This window comes from Tenrec ecaudatus, chromosome 5 (assembly GCF_050624435.1).
Source record: "Tenrec ecaudatus isolate mTenEca1 chromosome 5, mTenEca1.hap1, whole genome shotgun sequence".
Taxonomy (NCBI): domain Eukaryota; kingdom Metazoa; phylum Chordata; class Mammalia; order Afrosoricida; family Tenrecidae; genus Tenrec; species Tenrec ecaudatus.
This window is the reverse complement of record NC_134534.1, coordinates 93449676-93465327: the sequence shown is the minus strand read 5'-3', so window position 1 is coordinate 93465327 and position 15652 is coordinate 93449676. Positions and strand designations below refer to the sequence as shown.

The 15652-nt window shown below is 44.6% G+C and overlaps 1 protein-coding gene and 1 pseudogene across 2 annotated transcripts in view; both read right to left on the bottom strand.

The window, feature by feature from the left end:
- Positions 1-218: 218 nt before the first annotated feature.
- Positions 219-15652, bottom strand: part of CEP78 (centrosomal protein 78) — a 34203-nt gene continuing 18769 nt past the window's right edge. Inside the window, exons 11-16 of one of the 2 annotated variants that reach the window (XM_075549758.1) lie at positions 15420-15548; positions 7268-7345; positions 3872-4038; positions 2038-2209; positions 1651-1698; positions 219-842 (exon numbers count right to left, since the gene is read on the bottom strand). In XM_075549758.1, the coding sequence (XP_075405873.1) occupies positions 282-842; positions 1651-1698; positions 2038-2209; positions 3872-4038; positions 7268-7345; positions 15420-15548 (1155 nt within the window). In that variant the 3' untranslated portion in view covers positions 219-281. The remainder of the gene's footprint in view (positions 843-1650; positions 1699-2037; positions 2210-3871; positions 4039-7267; positions 7346-15419; positions 15549-15652) is intronic. The other variant, XM_075549759.1, reaches the window with a different exon arrangement.
- Positions 4052-7183, bottom strand: LOC142448175 (hsc70-interacting protein pseudogene; annotated as a pseudogene).

The window sequence follows — 15652 nt, the reverse complement described above, 5'->3', positions numbered from 1 at the left end:
CCACCCGGGCTCCTGCCGCCCTCCAGGTTTCTTCACTTCCACGCAGCATTAGTTTCATGAGGTAGAGGCCATGCTTTGCTCCCCAGTAGGAACCACTGCACCCAGGATCGTATTAGGCCCTCAGAAAGTGCTGGCTGAAAAGGAAACACACACACTAAAAGCCTCACTGCAATTAAAAGGTGGCTTCCTGTCCTGTATTTTAAAGCATATGCTTTAAAGAAAATGTAAGAAAATTTATTGAAATTTGAAGGCAAAAAAGCATAATTTCACAAGATTTCGTCCTATGTCAGGCGTGATAGCGAATGGATACTTTCTTGAAATTCCAAGTCCGATACAAGAGTATCACTTTCAGAAGGTTCCTGTGGGCTGCGTTTACTTTTATTTGTCTTGGATGAAACAGACACCACTCCAACTTCTTTCTTGGCAGAAATGTGTGTTTTCAAAGGCTCACTTTTACTTGGCTCATTAATCAGAGAACGAATCCCCCCGGTTCCTTTGCTTTTCCAGCTCACATCAGCGCTCGGGTAGAAATGAACATCTTTTGCAGCTTGTTTCTTGGCAGAGTGTTTTCTGGAATGTTCACCTGCCTTGTTCACTCTCTCTGAAGACCTGCTACTTCTGGACGATTCCTCTTCTTTTCTCGGACTTCCAATCTCAGCAAGCACACCTGATGGCGGGGAGCACGCTTTTGCAAGGAACTCTTCAAAAGACTCGTGCTGCTGCTCGGCACCTGGGGCATCCACGTTGTCTCTGAGCATCACTGAGCATTCCCGAGTAGGAGCTGGGATGTGGGAGGCGTCCGCAGGCAAAGGAATTCTAGCATCACCTGTAATTTTCTCAAACTGGAAGGAAATACAAGCCAAAAAATTCTGTGATGAACACAACCAACCATTCAAAAGTCAGAGCCCCAAACTTCAGTGACTCTGTGATTTCATTAAGATGGTCAACTGATTACCCAGGAGGTCTCAAGAGTCATTTTCCCTCTTCACCCCTGTATCTTGATAAGTGACTTCCAACTTGACTTCGCTCCACCCAAGACAATTGCTGCCATAAGTCTGTGCTTTGGGCCATCACTACCCATCTTCCTCTCCTCCCTCATTAAAAGAAAATCCTACCCCCCCATACACACACACACACACACACACACACACACATACACACACACATGGAAAAACCTATACCCTTAGGATATTAATTGTTTTCCTGTCTTCTAGACACGTGTGATCATTATCCATGTGTGACTTGACTGTGTTCTCCAGATGGGCCTGAGAGTGGTTGAGAAGGGATACAAGGGGCGGGGATGGGGTGGGGGACCCTCCAAGTGAGGCTAGAGGCAAAGTAGCAGGGGACTCTGGCCCTTCCCAGCTCCACAAGCAGTGGTCACTGGGTACTAGTATTTCCCAAAGTGGGCAATGCCATTCCTTGAGGACACTGGGATGCCCAGAGGGTTGAAAAAGCAGAAACCTGTACCTCCCCTGCATTATGGACGCGCGCACAAATATTGCTCATTGCCGGGGGAAGACTGTCAGGTTTTTGTCTGAAATGGGGGCGGGGCAGTAAGCCAAGTAAGTTTAGGACCTTATGAGCCACATGCTAAGGCCCATTAGTTCTGTGGGATTACTTAACAATCATCTGATTCAGCACTTGTACCTTCATTAGTGTTCCTTCCCTGTAAGCTGACTGCATACAAATAGAAACCTAGGTAAAATATGAACAGACAGTGTCAAAATGTACACTTCACAATATCTTCTCTAAAATCTTCTATTTCCACTGAGGATAAATGAACTGCTTCAGATCGGAACATTCCAGGGAGGCTGGGGGTGGGGTGGAACTCTTCCGGTTTTCTTATTTACTAATACATCATCATGAAACGGCCACAAAATACTCCTCTCAGACTTGGAATGGATCCCAAAGAAGTTTCTAGACCCCAAGTATCTGAACTACTAGGAATGGCTGCTTGGTTATTTTCTTGCTGACTGGGAATGCCTTTCTGGGAGGTCACTGTTCTAAGTGGCAATCTCCGTCCCGAACACTTACTTGGACGTTGTGCACTGGTCCCAGAGCCGCCTTCTCGGAGTCTGGCTTTACTTCTTCAAGGGCCTTCTTTTCTTCTTCAGGAGCATTAGTAATAGTAGAATTCATCTGGGGCCGCCCTAGTAAGTGAAAATCTGCCTGATCGATGCCAGCCATGGTAGCAAGCTGCCCAAGCCTGGAGCCAGCGAGAAAAGGGAGGGAAGGCAAGGACTTTCATCATCACACAGAAACAGCTTTGACTCCCATGTACCCGGTCTTAAAAGCCAGCATCCCACTGCAGATCATAGCCCCTAACAGCCTTACCCTCTCAGAGCTTTCCATATTCACGCCCTGGGGCCTCGCCAAATCACCGACTGCTTTAAACACTCCCTCGCCATCCTGACACTGAATTGTTATTAAAACGTTTTATTAGGGGCTCGAACAACTCCTATCACAATCCATACATAAATCAATTGTGTAAAGCACATTTGTACATTGTCCTCATCATTTTCAAAGTGTTTGCTCTCCACTTAAGCCCCTGGCATCAGGTCCTCTTTTTTTCCCCTCCCTCCCCGTTCCCCCTCCCTCATGAGCCCTTGATAATTTATAAATTATTATTTTGTCATATCTTGTCCTGTCCGACATCTCCCATAACCCCCTTTTCTGCTGTCCGTCCCCCAGGGAGGAGGTCACATGTAGATTCTTGTAATTGGTTCCCTCCTTCCAACCCACTCATCTTCTACCCTCCCAGTATCGCCACTCATACCCCTGGTCCTGAAGGTATCATCCGCCCTGGATTCCCTGTGTGTCCAGTTCCTATCTGCACCAGTGTACTTCCTCTGGTCTAGCCAGACTTGCAAGGTAGAATTTGGATCATGATAGTGGGGGTGGGGTGGGTGGGAGAGAGCATTTAGGAACTAGAGGAAAGCTGTATTCTTCATCAGTGCTATATCACACCTTGACCGACTCATCTCCTCCCCTAGACCCCTCTGCAAGGGGATCTCCAGTGGCCGACAAATGGGCTTTGGGTCTCCACTCTGCACTCCCCCTTCATCCGCTATGCTAAGATGTTTTTGTTCTGATGATGCCTGATACCTGATCCCTTCGACACCTCATGATCACACAGGCTGGTGTGCTTCTTCCATGTGGTCTTGGTTGCTTCCCTGCTAGATGGCCGCTTGTTTACTGACACTGTATTGAATACCACCTGCCTTCAAGGCTCTTCTTACTGTAACTGATCCACTTACACCGACTATATCACGAGCAGCTTCAGCACTCACCAGCTGCCTAGTGCAGCTTCTCCACTTTCACCCCACACAATGGAATCACCTTTCCTCCAGGATCCCAAACCGTGAAGCCTACTCTTACAAGATCTCACGGTACCAACGATAGATCGCCAGCGCTTTCAGGATTTTGTTTCAGCAAAACTGTTCCTAGATGAGAACCAGGTTTTCTATCTGCCACTCAGATTAAATTTTTTGGCATAACAAATTTCTATGTCTAGGACAAAATTAATTCTAATTAATTAACATGGGAAATGAATAAAAGGGAAACATCTATGCAGTCCTGAATATATTCAACTGAAATCACCTTCAGTTTAGTCTTTACCAAGAACTATACCCATCAGTTACTCATGTTCGGGATTCTCTTTCATAAAGGGCTCTCAATTCTGCCAACGCGGCTCTGCCAGTTTGCATTTCTCTCTAAGTTAATTTCCCTTAAGGAGCGAGAGCGAGCGTATCACCTACAATTATACACTACACGTGGCTTAGGGATGAGGTGAAGCATACTCTCAAGTTCCCCAGCAGAAGACCACCAAGTCACGGAAGGAAGAAGGCATGGAGAGCAATGAACTCACCCAGCATCTTTCAGGAGATCCAAGAAGGCATGAAACTTCTGAAAAGACTTCTCGATGCTGCCCAACACGCCTTCATCATCCAGCATCATGCTCGTCAAAGAGTGTGCGTGAAGGGCTTCCGACAAAGAGAAGTTCACATCTCTTAACTTGGCGTTCTCAGATTCCAGCTGGAAAACAAGAGGGACATGCACCACCATCTTCTTTCACTGCCACCAAGCGAGCAGATTGTGAGTCCCAGAACTAAAACTCCTAGAGAAGCGAAGACAGACGGTACCGCACACCAATCAACACCCAATGACACGCAGGGATGATGAGCCACAACTACAGAGACTTTACAAGTTTACCTTTCTAACTGGATAAATTCAGACTGGACCCCAACTCTGCATTAGAAAATTAGCAGCTTAAGGTCTTTGTAAATTGGAAAGTAGAATAGAGTCTCACTTGAGAAAAGCATAGAACAATTCAGTGGAATGTTTTACCTTTCCGACCAAAACTCATGGCCATCAGTCAATGCCGACTCACAGTGACCCTACGGACAGGGTAGAACTGTCCCCTGTGAGTTTCTAAGACGGTAACTCTTTAGGAGTAGAAAGCCCATCTTTCTTCTTCAGAGTAGCTGGTGGATTTGAACTGTTGAACTTATGATTATCTGCCCAATCAATGTATAAACTCTATGCCACCAGTGCTCCTTAAGGATTAATTTTAGTAAGTACAGCATTCAATATCTAAGTCGGAAAGCTCTAAGCCATAATTGACTAATTGTACTATTTATATTTCCTATGGATTCTTAACCATTTTCAATTTTTGTTCATGTTGAAAACATACACAGCAAAAAACACACCTCTTGCTGTAGAACCACATTCAACAGTTCCTACAGGTGCAATTCAGTGTCCCTGATGACATTCTTCAAGATGCCTACCGTTTTCGGAGTTGTCCGTCCCTCACTCAACATGAATTCACCCTCCCCAAGCCTCCCATTTAACTTTCGAATTGCTATTGTCAGTTTGATCCCATGTGCAGAGATCCTAGAAGAGCATCATCCTCAAGGCAGACTTTACTGTTTAAATTACTTAAGCTAAATTACTGCTTGGTTTTAAGAGGATTTCATGGTATAGTTTCAGTTGAAGTTTAAAATACTTCAGAGCAATAGTTTCAGGGATTCAGCTAGCCTCCAGGGCTTCAGCAAGTCTGGAGTCCGTGGGCATTTGAAACTGTGTTCTCCATTTCCTCCTTTCCGATGACCACTGCATGACAGCTTGGAGGAAATGTCCAGCAGGTTCTGCACTCAGGGCAACCTCTTCGCTTCTAAAAAAAAAAAAATCACCAATGCCCCTACTTCCAATCACCTTTAAAAATTCATACCACTTATATGCCAAACTTTATCCCTTTCCACAAAACGGCATTTTCTTCACAATGTAACTTTTGTTTTGTACAAGTGGGTGTTCAGTATCTCTTACAAGAGTACCTATCAGTCAAGACAGTTCATGACCCTCTCAGAAGTCCTCTCAAAACGCACCTATGATAAGAAATGACATCTACCAAGAACCTGCAGATAACGTCCTGCTTAATCCTCGCAGTGTAGTTTGTTATCCTTCATGGGTACACTGGCCCATTAGCTTCCCCAGTTTCCTACTTATTCATCTTCCTGTTTCACTGCCAGGGAGAGCGCCTCCTCACAGCGTGCTGTATGGACAGTGTAAGCCCGAGAAGGGCTCTTGTTGGTTTTTGGTGGTGGTCTGCCAGACGTTTGCATTTCCCAAACGAGGTCGTAGAAAAGCACACGGAGACAAACACTAGGCTTCTGGAGTACATACCACACGACCACTATACACAAGTAAATAGTTTAGTTTCTTTTTTTGCTTTAGGTATTATTAAGACTTAAAAAATATTTAAAGAAAGTTTGTACTTCCTAAAAGGAAAAAAACTGTGATCTGAACGAATACCCCAGTGAAAAACAACTGTAAGATATCCAGCGGCACTGGGGTTGCAGGGTGAGGGTGCTCTTCGCAGCACCCCAGCTTTCTTGATGAGAAGGTCGGAGGTACGCTGGTTTGTATTATTGCGACATCCAAGAAATGCTCTAGCTTGCTTTTCCTTCCGCAAAGGCTTTATTTGTCAAATAGTATTATGCTTGACCTCTAAATTTGGCTGAAAATTTACTGATGATATTCATAATCTTAGGGTTACTAAGGTATTTTGACATATTTGCTGGGTTCTTGGCCACATCCTGGAACGCCACCAGAAATTCTGGATCCTGCATGGCAGCAAGAACCTCTGGATCACTAAGAATCTCATTGAACCCAGGCATTCCTGCCATTCCAGTCATACCCGCTCCCATTCCAGGCATTCCTCCAGGAAAATTACCAGGCATCCCCCCAGGAAAGCCACCTGGAAAGGAGCCATGTGGAGCTCCCGATTGTCCTCTAGCTTCTTCCTCCCTCTGGGCGTGTTCATGTTCTTCCCGGGCTTGCGTAACTCTTTCTATGCTTTCTTTGCTCTCTCGCTCTTCACATTTCCCGCTCCTACTTTCTCAAATGTTCTGCAACTTTCTGGGCCCTCGGCGGAACTCCTTTGAGCATTCCACTAGCATCTTCGTCATAGTCCAGTTTGCAAGCAGGGCAAGGCCATGTGTACCTTCTTCCCAAAGTCTGTGCACTTTCCCTCTCCACTTGTAAGGCTGAGCTGCATCGTGACTAATTTCAATGGCTCTGTCTCAGTCTCAGATGGCAGCATTTGGCTTCTGTAATGTGACAAAGACACTGGCTCTCTTGGCATAAAGAATGGCCAGGCGAGCATTCAGTTTGATGGCATCAGTGAATAGACTGATAGCTTTCTGTAGTTCACCATCATTTAGGGCATCAATGGCAGCCACTTTCTTGTCATCTGCCTGATCCATCATCTCTTCAGTTATCTCTACAGCTTCATCTCCCATTTCCTGAGGGGCATCTGCATCTGGTTCAATCACACCGTCATTGTCAATCTCTAGGTCACTCTCCTCACTCGACGGTTCATCGGCCTTTATGTTTTCCTCTGTCTTCGTATCATCTGTTTTTTCTTCCATGATGTTTTCTTCTGATTTGGCCTCATGAGTAGCAAGTAGTATCTTACCACCCATGCTCTCCACCCACTCCCTCAGGAAGCACATCTCTTCGGTGTGCAGAACGCTTGGGTCCTGCTTACACATTTTCACGAAGGCTTGCAGCTCGCTCACTTTGCGGGGGTCCATGGTCGGCAGGCGGAGGGGAGCGGAGGGCGCGGCTCACAGGTTAGTTTGATGTAACCGATTTGCAGCGCCCTATATACCTGCTCACTTTTTTACAAAGCGCGTGCATGTATTTGTGGCTCAGGTGAAATCAAAATAATACAAAAAGTATTTTTTTAAAAGACGTTGCTTACCTCACTTAGTCGTTTATCCGCCCTAAGTCTTAACCCTCTCTCCTCCTGTAACTGCTTCAGACACTCGTCCAGTTTCCCCTGGCAGGAAGAGGGAAAGCAAAGACACCTCATTGCCATCCGATCCCAGAAGAACTCCAGCTACACTTGCCACCAACTATTTAGGAGCAGAGTCACAGTGAACTTGGACATCAGGATTACAGGGTATCATACCGTGCTAGTAAGAGGAAAACTCCTGTTCTCCTTCGTCCTTGCTGATTCCATTCTGAGATTTACATCTCAGTTGGACACAGTCCTAGAGAAAGTCTCACTGCAGGCCATGTCGTAAGCACTGCAGCAGGGAGGCTGCCAGTGGCCCCATGGAGAGCTAGCAAGGAGACAGAAACCTTAGTCCTACCACTGGGAGGAAGTGAATTCTGCAACACCTGAATAGGCTCAGAAATGGATTCTTCTTTCTCCCGAGCCAACAGATAAAACACACGTTGGCCAATCCAGGACCCAGTGGTTTCAGCAGTGAGCCCACCTCATGCGGCTTCCCCTGACTTCTGCCCTGCAAACTGTGAGCCAACAAATGAGTGTGTGCTAAGCCAGTATGTGGGTGCCAACTGGAAATAAGGCGCTACTCAGTCTCTAGGCTCGTGAGCAAAGTAAGTGAGGGTTATTGTTTCAGGTCCCTGCCTTGGGGTGGCGTTTAATGCAACCATAAACGAACAGAATGCTTCTACTTATGAAATGGGACAGTAGGTTTAAATATTTCAAATAATTATTTACACAAAGACGGTCAACTTAAAAGCTACCAGGCCAAACCTACGTCTGTCTACTTTCCAAAATAAGAGCTCCTCACTGGTTGATCCAAGTTCTCCCATAACTTTGTTCATTCTGTTCCACCTTCCAAATCGTTCCACCTCTCAAAGTCTACCTCAAGGGAGTCTCGCCTACACATCCTCACTTACTGTTAGTCCTGGAAACTTAGCCCTCTGCCTCATCATGTGGTTTTCAAGGGCTATTTGCCCTAGAAGGGTGGGTGTGCCACCAACCAGCACTTGAAAGGCCTTTCTAGCTACAGTTAACCCAAACAAGGGACTCTGAGAAACAACAGAGTAAAACAAAACACACTTGCGAGCACTGAACTACCTGCAGCGTGCTCTCTCTCATCTCCCTGATACACCATCAATATGGAACAGGCATTAAGTGTGGCATTCCCTCACTGATCCACCTTCCTATTTACAACCAAATCCATCAGGTGTCCAGTGTCAGGCCTCAAAGCACATCACATGGCCTCTCAGAGTTTGATTCCTCATCCTTACCACTATGAGCCTGCCAGTCTGACCAGCGGGGCTCTGCAGGGGGGTAGTGGGCCACCTGTTGGGACGCTAACTGGAAGGTCCATAGTTTGAAAGCACCAGACACTCGGCGGGAGAACGAGAGGCTGTCGACTCACTGTACTGTGTAATTCTCACACAGCCTTCTGTAAAACGGGTATCATCTTTTCACTGGGGAAAAGATTTGCAAGTTAAGGTTTTTAATCAGTAAGGACAGCAGAAAAACCTCAACTCGAGACTGGTTTCACACACAACTATAAACCAATTTGCATGTGATTTAAGGCTAAATTTGATTACCTCAAGAACTTCTACTTATTTTCCAGATAGTCATAGTTCAATAAATCCTTCATCATCAGAAATGCAGAAGACACAGCAACCTCCCCTCTTGGCACACACCTACAGTTGGAAGAGCTGTCAGAGGAACAGATGAACCCACACCCATGTTCCCTGCAACACGATCCACATTCTTAAAAAGGATGGAAACAAACCACTGCCCACTGGTTGGAGAATGGATAAATTTTGGTATATATCCATACAATGGAATACTGCATAGCAGGACAACACCTCGTGACATGGATGAGCCTATTCAGAGGGCATTAAGCTGAGTGAAATTAGTCCAACACGCAAAGACAAATACTGCAGGAGACAGACCACTGTCATAGAAAACTCAAGGCCTTCAGATTGAGAGAAGCTGACTTGGAAGGCTTACTAAAGGGCAAGGGAAGGGAGAGAAAGGAAGATCACAGGCTAGAGGACAGTCGGGGGCACCTGGGTGAACGGAAAGATAACATCCAACACGAGAAAGAAGGGTGGGGGTGGGGTGGGGGGAGAAATGGAAGCAGGGAAAGACAATGGAAGGTTTGATAAGCTGTTTAATAACCAGCAGCATAAACCTTCATCTAATTAACAATACAAAGTTCTTTTAAAAAAGTTTCATCAACTTCTGGAATATTTAACACAAGGCTTTCAATCACTGTGCCATCTCTGTGGTAGCTACCACTTACAAGGGACTAGCTGAGTTAAGTACAATTTAACTTCAGTTCCTGAATTGCAGCAGCAGCATCCTGAGTGTCCAGGTAACATGTACCCAGTGTAGCTACCACTCTAAACTGAAACACAGGACAGGGTACTTTACACCGCAACAAGTTCCACCGGGCATTGTTATGTAAAAGAGGACACAGATAAGCCCAGCGTGGGCAGTGCGGGCAAAGACCGAAAGCTTTAGGAACTGTCAGTATTTTCACAGAAAACTTCTGTGTAGAAAAGTCAATTCAAAAAACAGAAGACAACGCACCTAGAGAGGATGTGGTCACCCCTCCATGCAAACTACTGCCCCGAGGTAATCTTTAAACCTTGAGCAAATATCTTCTGCAGTCTTCTTTAAACCAAATCGTTTCAGCTTACTCAGGAAATTAGGGTTTGAGCATAGCGCTCTTTTCAAGAGCCACCCTAGCAGTACTTTGGGCATATTATCAGAGACCAGGCCCTGAAGAAGGACATTCTACCTGGAAAAGCGTCAGAGAGGCGGTGAAAACCAAACGGAGGATGCCCCTCAACAAGACGGACTGACAGAGGCTGCAGCATGGTTCGGACAGAACCACTGTGAGGATGGTGCAGAGCCGGGGGGTAGGGGTGGGGGTCTGTTGTACACAGGGCTGCTATGAGTTGCTTTCGACTCGATGGCACTATGGTAGGTATATAATAGTTTCTCAATTTGAGGATTAAGAGTATAGAGGTGCAGTGTAGCCTGTCAATCGGGAGACAGCCAATGAGACCTCTGTGTGGACATGGCTTTCTCCTGAGAATTCTGGGAAATCTGGTTTTTCCTCCTTGGAGGCGGAAGACTTCTCTCTCTCTCGGCTCTCGACCCTTGGAAACTCTATTGACAAGGCTGACTCCCTTTGAATCGTCTCTCAGAAGCCACGTGAACCTACCTTGATGCAGCCAGAACCCCGGACCTAGAGAAGCCACGTGGAGACAGAGTCCTGGCCAGAGCTGAGATTCTTACAACGCCACTGGATCCAAAGACTTTCTACCCACTGGTCTGTGATCGTCCTGCATTCGGTGTCATTGCATGTGTTTCATGAGTCTGAAGAGGACTTTATAGACTGGTATTGGACATATGGGCTAGTATCAGACTTAAGGGCTTGGACTGGATTGGGATGTTTTCTTAGTACAACTACCCTTTATATAAAACTCTCTCTTATACACATGAGTTTCTATGGCTTTGTTTCTCTAGTCCACCTGAACTAACACAGGAATCTAACCACTACCACCACCACCACCACCCTTACTGGATGGAATCCACAGCAGGGACTCCAAAGATAAGACCGGAAACTCAGGGAACTCCCATTTTGGAATTTCTGTTAACAGAGGAGTAAGAGTTAGGGAAAAGAGGGTGAGAATGGTTACCCTATCTGACGATGTAATCAATGTCTGATTAATTATTGTGATCGGTGTGCACATAGGAAAAACTGAATGGGTATACCTCCCGCTGTGTGTAGTCTTGACAACAAAATAAGTAAAATTAAAAACCTACCTATAAAAAGTTCTGGCACGAACAAAAATATTCTGCCGTGCTAACAGATTAAAGCACACGGAGGGCATAGAGCTACTGAGGCATTACAACAGCAACGCCGCTGAGAAAGCCGAGGCAGAACCTACTCATCTGCCACGTGGCCGCGTAGTGGATTCCAAATGAAATTCACAGCAGCTTTAATTCTGAAGACCTCTGCTTTCAAGATTAGCAGGGCCTTTACTCTCCAGGAGCAACTACAGAACCTATTCTAATAGATACTTGATATATAGTTTACAATAGACCTATACCAGGATGTGAACTAACCTCATGGTAGCAGAGCAAGCATATTTAAAAAAAATACTATTATTTCATCAACAGCAACAAAAACGAACACAGATTTTGACATTAAATCCTCAATTTTGTAGCTCATGTAACACTATACTCTGAAATATGGAGGCAGAGAAAAATGGGAAATTTTTCTAGATGCAAATCTGTTTATATTGTCACTTCTTAATGGAGACAAAGGGATCTTTTAGCTCCAGATCTTAAAAAAAATTGGCTAGAGACCTATAGATCACTAATGGTATTTTTGGGTGCCAAATTTCAGAGTTAAAATATTCCCAATCACCCCTGTGTCAGAGGAGAGACAGACAGAGTACGTGTGTTCAGGTTAAGGGGAGGCATATCCACTCTACTGTTTGAGAGCAAAAGGTTACTATTTTCTAGAGAATATAGTCGTCAACATACGCCAACAATTCTATCCCTGGGAATTTAACCTATAGAAATCATCAAGATGTATGTAAAGATTCATCAGAATAATGTCATTACCTTCATGTCTCCAAAATGGGGTTGGCTCAAATAAGATGAATCATGTGAATAAATAAAAGCAGCTCATTGGCCAGAAGGAAGGGTATCTGAAGCCACGAAACAGGCCTTCCCCAGAGTCAGTGCAGCGGGACGCTGCTTCTGGGGGATGGCGTACAAGCTCAACCCAACTCTTTGCGGCAGAAGAGAATTTCATGACATGGCCCAACATTTTTGATGAACGTTTTAAGACAAAGAGGCAGATTACGAATATATAGCTATGTCTGCATAGCCAGAGGTAGCTATTATTTCCTTTAACATTTTTCACGGTTTTCAACATTTTCCTCAACTTACGTATATTATTAAAGTTTGAGCATACACTTATATTTGATGAAAACAATGAATACATCAGTAATTTCATTTTTTAAAATGTTTCCTGGGTGGACAAAGCGCTAAGCTCTCAAATACGAAGCAAAAAGTTGATGGTCTGAACCCATTCTGAACTGCAATGTCCACCCGGCCTGCTGATCTGCTCCCGAATGGTCACAGCCTTGAAATCCTACGGAGCGGCTGGTTCTACTCTGCACACATGCGGTTGCCATGAGCCAAATACATTTGATGACAACTTACAGCCAGTTAAAGTCAACTAAGTTTTGGGGGAGAAACCCAAATTCCTCTCCTTACTATTCATCGAATGGTCCTAATATCTGAAACCTATTTCATTGATATTCTGAACAGAAGCAAACAAACAAAATCCTTATCACAACTGGACAAAAGAAACAAAAATGTCTATTCTTGACGATTTCTAAATACACACCCAAGTGCAATACATGAAATCCTTTCTCCCTCTAGTGGGGGAACTCAGACAGAACACATGTTAAATTTTCATGAAAACTGTTGCCTCTCATTACAAAGTAAATTTACTTGATATCCAACTGCCCAAATACAACTAAAGGTTGTAATTTTCCTTCTTGTTGCCGCTTCCACCTCCCTTCTATCAATATCCAGTTTTATGCTCAATTCTTTTCCATGTGATATAAATCCATCATTTCTCATATGATCAGAGGATTCCTAACTTGATTTTTTTATAAAACCAAACCAAAAAGCGATCCCACAGAAGAGGGTAGAAATGCCCTTTGGATTCCGGAGACTGTACCTCTTTATGGGAGCAGGAAAGCTCCCCCCCTTCCTCCTGCAGAGCAGCTGATGGTTTTGACTACAGCCTAACACACACATAATTCACTAGACCGCCAGAGCGCGGGCCTACTGGTTTACTGAATCATTCTTCTTTGGCTGAACATTGAGATTATTGCTACATCACAAATGTGATTTTAAAACCAAGAAGGTATTTTTCATGTTGAAAATAATATTCTTAGATCACTAAAAATGGAATTTTAGATACTACAAATGAACATTTAAAAGGTCCTTAGACATTTATCTCCAAACTCCTTTCTTCCAGAGGTGGTACAATTTCTAGACACACATGGAAAGCATGGAGTATTCAGCCCTCACTTATGGTTGAAAGTTTGGCTGGATATGAAATCCTAGGCCAAAAGTCCCAAATTTCATAGGTGTCCTTCCAAAGTCTTCTGAGATATGGGACAGCTGATGGGAAATAAGATCCAACCTGGTTTATTTTGACAGGTGGAATTTCCCTTGCTATTTTGAAGTTTCACAATGAAGAGAACCTGCTTCTGGGCATCTATTTGCATTCATCCTGCCCAACACAGAGGTAAACCAGAAAAACCAGGTGAGAGCCAGAGTGAATTCGGTCTAACCACCACCCCACGTGTCTGAACAGAACTGTGCTACTCGGAAACATGTCACCAGGCCTTTCTGCTGAGGTGTCTTTGGGAAACTTAAACTGCCAGCCAGCCCTTTGGTGGCCATCTGAGCACTTCACACTCTGCGACCATCATTTGTGTGTGTTCTCAGAATGGAGAAGAGTAGAAAGGATGTGCAATGTGTGGGGTATTTTTCCTTTTTAACAAGAAATTCCCTAGTCACAGTGCCTAATCTTCCCCAGAGGTCTTGATGTTCCCCAAGGCCATAACTGTCTTCCACTCATCCCTCGAAAAATATGAATACAGCATGTACAAAGTGAAAGATGTGAGACAGATGACACAGGGTTTTCTCTTTCCTGTGAAACTTAGTACAAGGTGTGACCAGTGGGAATTTCCACACGTCTATAAGAACAGGGAAAGGGAGCCTTGGCGATGTCGTGGTTACATATTTGGCTGCGATCCACAAGGTTGGTAGTTCAAACCACCAGCTGCTCTGCGGGAGAAAGGCAGGCTTTCTACTCCTGCAAACAGTCTCAGAAACTTACAAGAGTAGTTCTACCCTGTCCCGTAGAGTCGCAATGAGTCAGCATTGACTCGATGGTGGGAGTCCAAGTTCCATAATAAGAGGACATTCTGGTGACACAGAGGTCGGGCATGTAACAGCTAACTGACAGGTAGGCGGTTTGGACCCACCAGCCGCTCCCTGGAAGAAACAGACAGTAGACCATGTCGACACACATTACAGCCTTAGTCACCCTTTGGGACACACCTGTGCTCATCCTATGGGTTTACTCCCAGTCAGAATACCTCAACAGCACTGGGCTTGGGTGGTTAATAGGATAGAGGAGTGAAAGCTGGCTTCTCAAAGTTTTTAATTTTATTAAAGGGTATTATCACTTGTAGAACTAAAGATTGTTTTTTCAACGTTACCTTTATGAAAAGCTAGTTAATGTTTCCCAGGAGATCTGGCCAGAATGGCAAATTCCCTGATGGGTGCTACGAAGCACTCAATTGACTGATTACGCACATCTCAGGCTCAATATATTTGAGTTTATCTCAGAACCTTTCAGGCTCGCCCTATAGACTCTAAGATCCTAAGAAAAGGGAAATACGTTGCCGATGAAGCTTTTCTTCTCTTTCTAATTTCTACTTTAGAGAAACACCCAGCAATGCATTTGCCAATTCAACCACTTTGACAAGTACACTTCAATAACAAGAATTACAGCTTCCTCGTTGTGTAACTATCACCTCGATCCACAATCAAAAGTGCGCACTGACGCCAAACAGAAACTCAACAGCCCTTACGGTAAGACCTTCATCACCTCTTCCCACCCACCCCAGTAACTGCCAACAGATTCTGGTGTCTATGCACTTGCCTCTTATGCCCATTTCACATGATATCTGTACTTATGCCTGACGTACTTCACCTTACATGTCTCAAGCTTCAGCCATGTCCTTGTACGGATCGCAATTTTATTTTTCTTGATGGCTGAATAACATTCCACTGCATGGACATAGAATGATTTGCTTATCCATTCTGGTTTTTATTTCTTGCCATTCAAGTGCAAGTGCCCTCCTTTCACCTTGGCCTAAGCTAAGGAGCCAAGGGACAACAGGATCCTCAAGCAAGCTGTGCAGTGCTGTTTCACAACCAGGCTGCCTGCCAAATACCAAGCACGGTTTAAAACCACCCCCCTATGTCTTGAAGAGTTAAGAACACTTTATACCTGTAGTGCTTCTTGTTTTACACTTGTTTTCTCAGGCATTTCATGACCACTTTCTGAAGAATCATCATCCTCTTCGATTTCGGAGGATGAAGGACTTTCTATTGTTACAGTCACGGGAAACTTGGATTGCTTAAAGAAAAGAGGACACACCTGGAAACAATACTATAAACCAAATATCAAATATTTAAGGCATCTAATCAAAAGTGATCTTTCTGGAATAGCAAGCCCATTAT